The 12,741-nt window shown below is 34.4% G+C and overlaps 2 protein-coding genes across 2 annotated transcripts; both read right to left on the bottom strand.

Moving 5' to 3' along the window:
- Positions 1-73: 73 nt before the first annotated feature.
- LOC117912038 (putative peptidyl-tRNA hydrolase PTRHD1) lies at positions 74-1,306 on the bottom strand. The gene is made up of 2 exons (XM_034826463.1): positions 899-1,306; positions 74-619 (listed from the first exon to the last, which is right to left on the bottom strand). The coding sequence occupies exons 1-2, from the start codon at positions 1,268-1,270 to the stop codon at positions 434-436; spliced, it is 558 nt and encodes a 185-aa protein (XP_034682354.1). The 5' UTR covers positions 1,271-1,306; the 3' UTR covers positions 74-433.
- Positions 1,307-3,667: 2,361 nt separating this feature from the next.
- LOC117912145 lies at positions 3,668-4,910 on the bottom strand. Its single transcript, XM_034826632.1, has 2 exons — positions 4,347-4,910; positions 3,668-4,222 (listed from the first exon to the last, which is right to left on the bottom strand). The coding sequence occupies exons 1-2, from the start codon at positions 4,682-4,684 to the stop codon at positions 3,898-3,900; spliced, it is 663 nt and encodes a 220-aa protein (XP_034682523.1). The 5' UTR covers positions 4,685-4,910; the 3' UTR covers positions 3,668-3,897.
- Between the last annotated feature and the right edge of the window lie 7,831 nt (positions 4,911-12,741).

Genomic DNA, 12,741 nt, shown 5'->3' on the forward strand with positions numbered 1-12,741 from the left:
CAATGGAACTCTTCTCTTCTCTTATGCTTAAGTGATTAAAAATGTTAAAAAATCATGGAAGAAAACAGTGGTATTTTACAAAGGAGTTTTCATTAACTTCTACAATTAAACTCCCAATTTCAATCTGTAAAATTTTGCCTTTCAACAATCCAAATACATAATAATTATACTAAACAATTGATATCTCCTAGTCCATGGATTGCAAGTTTAGACCAAAATTTAACAAAAAAAAAGGGCGGGAAGCGAAATGAGTTACATGTTCGTTCCTACAACATAAATGTCCTCTGAGGAGGTAGATCTCCACTCTTGCATCTCTGCATTTTCAGTTGTTTTACTTCATCTAGCTTCAGTATTGGGGAATTAAAAAAAGAAACACTCTAGCCCCTGCAACTCCATCCACAATTTGCAGGAACCAGAAAAAATGTTACCAACTTCATGACTTGCAGAGCTTGAGCTTTCTGAAGAATGGCGATACAATGGATTTGGGGTAGGGCTTGGTAGCAAGACAAGTGGGAATGTTCTCAGGTTGTTCAATCCACAGCTTGTGAGCAATGCCACCTGCTCTCAGCTTCTCCACCAGGTTCTCCATCTGGGTTTCTCCCTTCACTTCAAGGGTTACCTACACTCTCCAAAAACAGATTTCTTATGTTTACTGTTTACAGTCCTCTATACAAGTTTCGGCAACAGTACGGGATTCACACCCAAAACAAGTTGATTGAATTTGGGAAATTTTGGGCAAAAGTTTCTTCAATCAATATTTCTTAAATTTCGTATTCAAATCAACAAAATTTTCGAAGAACCATGTCACAAATTCAACAAAAAGATCGAACTTTTCACAGGATGCCAAACAAATCCTACAATCCAAACAACTGAGGAAAAGAAAATCGCGAACAAATACCTTATGCATTAAATCAATATTTTCAGGGCTGCAGTACTCGATCGTGTGGGGATCGTCTTTGTAAGCCCAAATCGCACACACTGAAGCATGGCAGCCCTGCGTGACGATGCTCCCCAGCGGCCACTTCTCGATCAGGTCTCGCCGGAGAACTACGTACTGCACCAGAATATCGGGGTTTGCCGCTTTTCCGTCGCTGGAGACGATGGCATTTGAGTCTGCGGCAGATTCGGTGCTCATTTGCTTGGAACTGAGTCGACTCGGTGTCCGAATTGGGAAAGAGAGTGACTCAGAAACCCTAAACCTAACCCTATGTTTTGGAGGAAAGTGAGAAATGGAGGATGTAACCGGGCGGAGAGAGAACCCCGTCACCATGGTGCGGCGAAGGGAAAATGTTAGGGTCACTCACCGTAGCACCAAATTGCTGTGCGTCTCCCTTTGAATTTTTTTATGGGCTTTGGCCCATGGGACTCTCCCATACACTAGTTTTGATTGACCAAATGCATTAATACGATTCAATACGTTTTTCTTGGATTTGAATCAAACTCATGTTATCCAGTTTAATAAATAAGTAATTTTTTAATTAATTTATATAACACAAATTGAACCCAAGTCTACCCATTTAAAAATTTCATTGATTAACTTATTCATAACTCTAAACTATTTAATCTGTATTTGACTCATTTTAAATGAATAGGTTAATGAAGTCATAAATATAATTAATTAAAATATTAATCATATAGATTTACATAAGACCTAATTCAACTTAATTATTAAATAATAAAAATATAATTATTAAATAAATTACATGACGTGTTACCTGTTTAATAATTAGATAGTATTTGAGTTTATTTTTTTGACACGATTATCATTTGTGTTGGATTTGGACCCATATAATAGAATATATAAGTTTTTGCACAATACAATCATGACCCATAAATATAAATTATCACCTCTACACATAAATAACCCGAAAAAGGAACTAAAGTTTGATATTTATTTGTTCATATTAAAAAAAATGAATAATCATTTCTAATTTGAAGTATCAAAAAAGTAGGATTAGGAGTAAAACTTTGAAAAAAAAATACTTTATTTCTTTTGAAAAAATAAAAAGAAAAAGAAGTATCGATTTCCTATCTCCCATCTCTATTTACCAAATGACGATCTAAGGCACCCTTAGTATTAATAATATTTTTAAAATTAATCTCTTTGTGTTATGGCAAAATCTCTCATTTTAAGTAAAGAGGGTGCTACTAGGTTTGGGTGAATAAATTGGTCTAATATGTGAACGTATTAAGATCATTCTAGCCTTGGTGTAGGAGTTTGTCACCATCCTCAAATAATATAATTCTTCAAGATGGATTATATTTGCCTAGTGACAACAAACCATAAGGAGTCAAATTGTCATTAATTCCCATATTTTGATTCTTGATGATATTCTCCCATTTAAGCATCTATACATCTTACATATGATGTATATCCATCATGACACAAAATCATAATTCAATGGGGCAATTAATGACCATAGACTATGTATAAACCTATCTATACGATAGGTAAGAAATGAAAATACTTTCCTATACAATAAATGTTACACTTGATAATTTAAAAAGAATGTATGTTTAGATTTAGAAATTATATGCTATTGTTTAGAGAAATTGGGTACAAGATAGATTAATATTTAATAAAATATTTATTGATTTTTTAGATCATATCATTTATTTCTAACCATTTGAAAACATGACGGGGAATAATTAAAGTTTTTACAAATTGAAAATTTAGCATTGAAATATAAAAGTTTTTAGCTGCTCGTAAAATTAAGAGAAAATTAGTACACAATATTAAATATAAATTTATTAAAAAATGATTTTTTTAATAACGTTTTTTAGAAAATTAAAATATCAAACATACTTAGTGTGTTTAATAATAATACAAGGAAGTATTCTAGTTTTTCTAATACTTGAAAAATAAAAATTTTTAAATAGAAATAGTAAAAACACTTTATAGTATTATTATCATACACATTCTTAAAACTCATTTAATAGTGATTATAAACAAATGTTTTTAACTTTTTTGTTAAATTTTTTTATCATTTAAGTGTAAAAAAAAACTAGAAATGTTTTTTAAAATCATCGTTAAATACGCTTTTAAAATTCATTTGACAATAATACTAGAAAACACTTATAGCTTAAAAAATGTTTTTGAAACAAAATCAAGTGTTTGCCAAAATTTAGAAAACACTTTAAAAATTTTGAAAAATCGTTAATAAAGAATCACTTATAATGTTTTTTAGATAAACAATTGATAACTGATTCTCTTATAAACAATGTTAAATAAAACACTTTTACTAAAAATATTCCGAATAGAAGCCATACCAAAGGAAAGGGGAAAACTTATTTCAACAACACTTTAATTCTCGACAACACTTTAATTTGCGAAACATATTTAGCATTGTTTGTTTAGAGGAGTTGTAGGGTTTGGTATCACCGAAAAGCAAAGGGTGAGCTTTTGGCTCCTCCTTAACCAAACAAGGTCTTAATAAAGTATGGTTATAAAATTTGATGCTAGATTTGCCAAATATGAGAACCACAAACCCTTCCTATAAGGGTTTGGAGTGTCCTAGAATATAAAGGTTACCCTTTAAGATAAAGGATCATATTTTGTAAGAAAGTTGAAGTTGGCAAGCATTACCTTATAAAAATAAAAATAAATAAATAAAACAAAAAATAATTGTGGGGATGCCATTTTTTGATAATTCCAAGGGGATTAGTGTTGAAAAAGGGCAATCTCAGTGGGCACCCACTTTTCATTGTCGTCTCTCACTCCCACCCAATATGAAAAGCCAATGTTACCCCTATTATACAACCGCTTGGCCTCGTAAGATGGGGAGGGCGTTTTTGTCTTTACATAGATTATTCCCATATCCATATCAGAAATACAACATAAAAAGACATTAAATTTGTCAAAAAACACCAAATTTATTTATTTATTTTTGGGTGGTTTTACAGATCTGCAAGAGAAAAACAGCTTGTTGATTTGAAGGTCTTGAACTTCCTCTGATGGAGTTTTTGTTCTCTGTCTTCTTCTTCGTCTTCTGATGAGTTGTTGTCTTGATTTGGGTCTTCTTTGAGGGTCAAAAGAGGCATTGAATTTGGGTTTTGCCAACTGTAGAAACCTGAATTTTTTCTCGACAGCTTGTATGCAATCAGGGTTCTTCTCCTCTTGTTGAATGGATTCTCTTCCTTCTGCAAATCCGCCACCGTGTTCACGTCTGATAGATTCGCAAACGACTTTGATCTTCCCGAGAAACAATTCGACAACCCCCTCCTGAGAAAACGAGAGAAAACGATAGAGAAAATGATGGAAAATCAGTTCATGGGAGCTGTTGTGTGGATTAATTCTGTTTCTGTTTGATTCCATGGAAAATGATGGGTTTTCGTCTGGAACTCACTTGATGGGAAGAGAGTCCTCCAGGGAACCCAGAGAAGCGAAGCCTGCGTTAGCCGATACGACGTCGTTACCTCCACCACCGCTTGATGAAACGACGTCGTCCCCCTCGTCGTCCTCGTCATCGCTGAGATTACCGAGCGAAGAAGCCTCCGACGACTCCTCCGGCTTCTCCGATCCGACGCCCCTCTTCCCCGATCCGCTCAGAAACCCCCCTTTGTCCCTCTTCCCGGAAAAGCGACCCACCACGCCGCCGCCGCCAACCTCCTCCTCCCTCTGCTTATCCTGCGTCATCCCGCCAACGTACGCCGGGATCGAAGACACCTCCACCATAACCTCCATGGCTGCTGCGGCTGCGCTGCGGCTCTCCTCGTCTTCTCCTTCTCTTGGGCTTCCAAATCAGGGGCGATGTCATCAATCGAGAGAGAAACACAGAGCGAGGAAAGGTGCGCACGTTTAGGGCCGAAGGGTGTGAAGGTTAAGGAGTTAGACGGGCAGAGAAACACCTGGTCTCCATGCACACAGTCAAGAGAGAAAGTAGAGAGAGAAAAATACCATAGAGACCACCTCTATCATTTCTCTATGTATATATAAATTATTATATATATAAATTATAGAGAACGAAAGTAACGTGCCCCGGCGGCGCATCGACGGCCAAGTGCCGACCGGGTTTGACATGTTCAGATGACGTGGCACAGACACCGGGAAAAAAAATAAAAATCCACCCTCTTATCCTCTTTTATTTTCGCCTTTCCTTTTTTTGTTTATCATTATATTCTTCCTAATTTTCATAAATAAATATCCTTACCCTTTTTTTAATATTAATTCATAAATTGACTTTATAATTGGATTATATGGATATTAAAATAAATATATTTTAAATTAAAATTTACCTTTTTGGATGACATATAGCAAATTAAATTATTTTTAATTATCTAAAATATATGGTAATTTTCCAAAAATTCCATTGTAATTTTTAATTTTATATTAAAAATAAATATAATAGCATACACATTTATTTTCTATTTTTATAATTAAAATAAAAATTAAAAGTTACCCAAAAGTCAATAAATCACAAAAACAAATAAATAAATAAATAAAACACTTTTATTTAATTAATATTTTAAATTGTGTTAAGTAATTCACAAGTTTTATAAGATTCTTTTTATTTTAAAACAATTACAAATTGGATTAAAATATTAAATTTAAATCATCCAACATATTTGACTTAAATCCTTAACAACTCCCATTCGCTCTTACCCACAAACGAAATAATATAAAATAAATAAAATAAAATAAAACAAAAGCTTATGAGAATGGACATGACCATTAGGGCCACTTTCATGGCATTAAAATCCTTATTTATTTATTTATTTATTTATAGTGGGCTTGAGCTTATTGGTAGACAAATATTCTAACCTAGTTTTCTTCATGAATAAATGTATATAATAAGACATAAAATATAATATAAACGAATTAATTGGCTATGATTGGAGAACATTTAGTCAACGAAATGAGTGACCAATTGATTTATTGATGGTCTTAGCCACTTGGGTCCCCTACCTTATCTCTTCTCATAAATTTAATCAATTTTGGTACCACTTAGTCATTTGTAATCCTTAAGCAATGATTTTTATATTAGGTCAATTTTAACTTGAGTGTTTGGCTTCAAAAAATCCTTGGTCATTGTAATTTCAACTTTTATACTATGACTATTTAAAACATTTTGCTTTTTATACGTAGATCCTATCGGCTTTCTATTTTTGTATCTAGATATTGTCGGCTTTGTATTCATTGAATAGCTCTAAAATTAGTCTACATGATTAGTTGAGTTTACAATATAAAATATCAATAACTTTTTCCCTAATAGCTTTGTCGTGTATTATGAACTAGAATATACTCCAATTTGATAATTTAAAAATGGGTTCTAATAAATTTTTTTGTCATATTTTGTCAAGAATTTTCTTTTATTTTTATTTTTTTATCTTATAAGAATTAATTGTTTTGCTTCAATAAAAGAAATATTTTTTTTTTGAAAATTAGATTCAATAACATGTTCACTATAGTCAATTACTTAAGCATATTAAAAAGATGAAAATATTGTATTTGTAAAAATATATTAAGATATTTTATAAAAAAATATGAAAATTTTAAATAAATATGAGATTAAGATAATTGTAAAATTTTATAATGAAAATAACTTCAAATGTTTTATCATGCAATTAATTAATAAATAAATAATACAGTTATATAAAAAAAAAAAAGGAATAAACTAATAGTATTTAGGACAACTTGTACGGTTCAATTGCAAAATTTTCATTATTGTAAAATGTGTTTAAGGTATGTATAAAATGCATATTTGGGTATGAAAGATAGAAATTTATACATAGTCGATCTAAGGAACATTTGAAAATTTTGTTAGCTAAAAATACCAATAATACCCTTAATATGCTTAAAATTTTGTACAATTAATATAAATGTCTTATATATATTTAGTAAAGTATCTTGTATATGTGTAAAATTATGAAAAAAAAAAAAAAGAAGATTTGATCTTTATGTCTGTCTATAAAACAATGTTCCAGTATTTGATATAAAAAACAAACAAGAAAATATAAAAAAAAAAACACGTAAATATATTTATAATAAACTCTGTATATCTAGTACATATGTAAAAATGTAAAAAAAACAAAAAAAATATTTATGCACATATGTGAATAATATTTTCAATTATTTATTATAAAAAACAAATTATGAAAATTAAGAAAAACATGCAAATATAATTAGGATTAATTGATTAGAAGGGATGAAAACATGTCAAAATTGTGAAACTAACCTTTTGGTGAATGTAATGAGTAATTTATTTTGATATAAATGCTCTTTAATATTTTTATTATTTAGATGTATGTTTTAAAAGAAAATGTTATTTTTATAAGAAAAAGTGAGGGTATTTTTGTTCAAAATGAGTATTTTTTTTATATATATAAAAGAAGTGGAAGATTAGAATTGCAATTTCATCTTTCCTATTTCCATGGACTTACCATCAATTATGCATCTTTTATGGAGGTTGGTCTAATTGCTAGAATATGAAGACCCTTAAAACACAATTCTTCCCAAAAAAAAAGAAAAAAAAGGAAGGGTTGTGGGGGGAGATGGGAAAATTAATTTGATTGAGAAGGGAGATGAATATAATGAGGTGAAAGGAAATGAAAGAAAGAAGGATACAAGGAAGAAGAGGATGAAGTTTTAGAGTTGGAATAAGTGAACGAGATTAGGAAAAACTGAGAAAAAAAAAAGTTGAATATGATATGGAAAGGATACAATGAAGAAAATGATGGAGTTTTAGAGTCGAAATAAGAGAAGAGGATTAGGAAAAAGGAAAAAGAAATGAAATAAGAAGTTGAATATGACGTGGGAATGACACAAGAAAGAAAATGATGGAGTTTTAGAGTCGAAATAAGAAAAGAAGATTAGGAAAAAAGAAAAAGAAATGAAAAAAGAAGTTGAATATGATGTGGGAAGGATACAAGGAAAAAAATGATAGAGTTTTAGAGTTCAAATAAGAGAAGAAGATTAGGAAAAGAGAAAAAGACATTAAAGAAGTTGAATATGTCGTGGAAGGACATAAGGAAGAAAATGATGGAGTTTTAGAGTCAGAATAAGAGAAGAAGATTGGGAAAAAAAGAAAAAGAAATGAAAGAAGTTGAATATGATGTGGGAAGGATACAAGGAAGAAAATGATGGAGTTTTAGAGTTTGTTTGGTTGTTATTATTGAAAACTGTTCTGGAAAACAATTTTTGAGAACAGTTTTTGGTGTTTTCAGAAAAAAAAAAAAAAAAAAAAAATTGTGTTTGGAAACTAAATTCTAAAAGAAAAAAAAAACATGTTTGATTGAATTAATAAAAAAAAATAGAATAAGTAAAACAAAAAACATGTTTGAATTTTTTTTAAAAATTAATAAAGTGTTTTCTTCCATTATCTTGATATTATAAATATATAAATATTTTTATATGCACAATTTACTTAAATTAAAAAAATAAGGGAAATTTGTGTTTGGGCTGGTAATATCACAATATTATTAGATTGAAAACCCAACTTTTCATTTTTTTAATATAACTATTCTAATCCCAAAAATAATATAGCCTTTGTGCACTTTGGCTGAGTTATTTTTTAATACCCAATATGCCCTCCTCTTTCTGTCGGGTACCCTCCACTTGGAAAAGAAAAAACAAAAACCAAAAATAAAAAAAAAAACAACTTAATAGCAGCCAGACCTTCTTCCATCTGAGCTTGCTCCAGCACCACCTCCACCATAACTCCTCCCAAACTTCTTCACCTCCATCCGCGGACTCCCCATTGTTGGGTGAACTGCTCCTCTCCCACCACGTGCCGCCAGATCCTCCGCCCACCTCACCATCCTCTCAATGTGCCGCGTCATGCTCCGATGCTGCAGCCTCGTCAGCGTCACTATCAACGACGTCGTTTCATCGCAATCACCGCCGCGACTCATCACCAGCGGCGGCCGAGGGAACCTCGACTCTGGGGAGACGCTGATGCAATACATAGAGTCGAGGTTCCCTCGGCCGCCGTGTTGGGCTTTGTGGAGCCTAGTTTTGTTTGATCCAATTTGACGACCCGACCCGAATAATATTGCATGGCTTTTTAATGGGAGATTTATTGAGGCCTGTTGGGCCATTTAGCCCATTGTGGAACCACCCTTTATGATTAAGGTTTTTTAGTGTGGTGGGGTTGTCGTGTTATATATATAGAGAGAATATTGTAGCCGCCAGGTTGTACTCTGAATTCTTCCCTGATAATAGTGATATCTCTGCAACTCCGTGGACGTAGGCAAATTGTTGAACCACGTAAATACTGTCTTGTGCGTGTGATTATCTTTTCTTTGGCGTGGGTTGGGAATTCGGTTTAATTCCCTACAACTGGTATCAGAGCCTAGGGTTAGGTTTGAGTGGGAGCAATGGCAGAGGAAGCAGGAAAGGCGTCTGGAATAGAAAAGTTTGATGGCACAGACTTTGCGTATTGGAGGATGCAGATTGAAGATTATCTCTATGGGAGGAAATTGCATCTGCCTTTTTTGGGGACAAAACCTGAGAGTATGAAGGCTGAGGAATGGGCGTTTCTTGACAGACAGGTTCTAGGAGTTATTAGGTTAACTCTGTCTAGGTCTGTTGCACATAATGTTGTAAAGGAGAAGACCACAGCAGATTTGATGAAGGCTTTGTCCGATATGTATGAAAAGCCGTCCGCAAACAATAAGGTGCATCTGATGAAGAAGTTGTTCAATTTGAAGATGACAGAGAATGCATCAGTAGCACAACATCTGAATGAATTTAATACAATCACAAATCAATTGTCGTCTGTAGAAATTGATTTTGATGATGAGATTCGTACTCTGATCATTTTGGCTTCTTTGCCAAACAGTTGGGAGGCAATGAGGATGGCAGTAAGCAATTCTACGGGAAAAGAAAAGCTCAAGTACAATGATATACGAGATTTAATTCTGGCTGAGGAGATTCGCCGAAGAGATGCAGGTGAAACCTCAGGATCTGGTTCTGCCCTAAACCTTGAGACAAGAGGCAAAGGTAATGACAGATATTCAAATCAGGGTAGATCAAATTCCAGAAATTCTAATCGGAACAGAAGCAAATCTAGATCAGGCCAACAAGTACAATGCTGGAATTGTGGGAAAACAGGTCACTTTAAAAGGCAATGCAAAAGCCCTAAGAAGAAGAATGAAGATGATTCTGCTAATGTTGTAACAGAAGAGGTACATGATGCATTACTTCTTGCAGTAGACAGTCCACTTGATGATTGGGTTTTGGATTCAGGAGCTTCGTTTCATACCACTCCACACCGAGAAATCATACAGAATTATGTTGCAGGTGATTTTGGTAAGGTGTATTTGGCTGATGGTTCAGCCTTGAATGTTGTGGGTCTGGGAGACGTCCGGATATCGTTGCCCAATGGGTCTGTTTGGTTACTGGAGAAGGTTCGACATATTCCTGACCTGAGGAGGAATCTAATTTCTGTTGGACAACTTGATGATGAAGGACATGCAATACTATTTGTTGGTGGTACTTGGAAGGTTACAAAGGGAGCTAAGGGTATTGACTCGTGGAAAGAAGACTGGTACTTTGTATATGACCTCATGTCCAAGAGACACAATTGCAGTTGCTGATGCAAGTACTGATACAAGCCTATGGCATCGTAGACTTGGTCACATGAGTGAGAAAGGGATGAATATGCTGTTGTCAAAAGGAAAACTACCAGAATTGAAATCCATTGATTTTGACATGTGTGAAAGTTGCATCTTAGGAAAACAAAAAAAGGCAAGCTTCTTGAAAACTGGCAGGACACCGAAGGCTGAAAAATTGGAACTAGTACACACTGATTTGTGGGGGCCTTCTCCGGTTGCATCCCTAGGAGGTTCAAGGTACTACATCACTTTTATTGATGACTCAAGTAGAAAGGTATGGGTTTATTTTCTGAAAAATAAATCTGATGTATTTGAAACTTTTAAGAAGTGGAAGGTCATGGTTGAGACAGAAACAGGTTTGAAAGTAAAATGTTTGAGGTCAGATAATGGAGGAGAGTACATAGATGGAGGGTTCAATGAGTATTGTGCTGCACAGGGAATTAGGATGGAGAAGACCATTCCTGGGACACCACAGCAGAATGGTGTGGCTGAGCGCATGAACAGAACTCTCAATGAGCGTGCTAGAAGTATGAGGTTGCATGTTGGACTACCAAAAACTTTTTGGGTTGATGCTGTTAGCACTGCAGCTTACCTGATAAACCGAGGACCATCAGTTCCCATGGAGTTCAAACTTCCTGAGGAGGTTTGGAGCGGTAAAAAGGTGAAGTTTTCACATTTAAAAGTTTTTGGTTGTGTTTCTTATGTTCATATTGATTCTGATGCTCGTAGCAAACTTGATGCAAAGTCGAAAATATGTTTTTTCATTGGCTATGGTGATGAGAAATTTGACTATAGGTTTTGGGATGAACAAAACAGGAAAATCATCAGAAGTAGAAATGTGATATTTAATGAACAGGTTATGTACAAGGACAGGTCAACTGTAGTGTCAGATGTTACAGAGATAGATCAAAAGAAATCTAAGTTTGTCAACTTAGATGAATTGACTGAAAGTACTGTCCAGAAGGGGGGTGAAGAAGATAAGGAGAATGTAAATTCACAGGTAGATCTGAGTACACCTGTAGTTGAAGTTCGCATATCTTCCAGGAACATTAGACCTCCGCAGCGTTATTCACCTGTTTTAAATTATCTCCTGTTGACTGATGGCGGTGAGCCAGAGTGTTATGATGAAGCCTTGCAAGATGAGAATTCAAGCAAGTGGGAGTTAGCCATGAAGGATGAGATGGATTCCTTGTTAGGGAATCAGACATGGGAATTGACTGAATTGCCAGTAGGAAAGAAGGCTTTGCACAACAAGTGGGTATACAGAATAAAGAATGAGCATGATGGTAGTAAACGTTACAAGGCCAGATTAGTTGTTAAAGGGTTCCAGCAGAAGGAGGGCATTGACTACACAGAGATATTTTCTCCAGTTGTGAAAATGTCAACAATCAGACTTGTACTAGGAATGGTGGCTGCAGAAAACTTACATCTTGAGCAGTTAGATGTGAAGACAGCATTCCTTCATGGTGACTTGGAGGAAGACCTTTACATGATTCAGCCAAAAGGGTTCATTGTTCAGGGACAAGAGAATCTAGTCTGCAAACTGAGAAAAAGCTTGTATGGCCTTAAACAAGCTCCTAGACAGTGGTACAAGAAGTTTGACAGTTTTATGCATAGAATTGGGTTCAAGAGATGTGAAGCTGATCACTGTTGCTATGTTAAGTCTTTTGACAATTCTTACATCATATTACTGTTGTATGTGGATGATATGCTTATTGCAGGGTCTGACATTGAGAAGATTAATAATCTGAAGAAGCAATTGTCCAAACAATTTGCAATGAAGGATTTGGGAGCTGCAAAGCAAATCCTTGGTATGAGAATCATTAGAGATAAGGCTAATGGTACATTGAAGCTTTCACAATCAGAGTATGTGAAGAAAGTTCTCAGTAGGTTCAACATGAATGAAGCAAAACCAGTGAGCACACCCCTGGGGAGCCATTTCAAACTAAGCAAAGAACAGTCACCGAAGACAAAAGAAGAAAGAGACCATATGAGCAAGGTGCCCTATGCCTCAGCTATTGGCAGCTTGATGTATGCTCTGGTGTGTACAAGGCCAGACATTGCACATGCAGTAGGAGTTGTGAGCAGATTCATGAGTAGGCCTGGAAAGCAGCATTGGGAGGCAGTCAAGTGGATTCTAAGATATCTGAAGGGTTCATTAGATACATGTCTTTGCTTCACAGGTGC

Source organism: Vitis riparia, chromosome 4 (genome assembly GCF_004353265.1).
Source record: "Vitis riparia cultivar Riparia Gloire de Montpellier isolate 1030 chromosome 4, EGFV_Vit.rip_1.0, whole genome shotgun sequence".
NCBI lineage: Eukaryota > Viridiplantae > Streptophyta > Magnoliopsida > Vitales > Vitaceae > Vitis > Vitis riparia.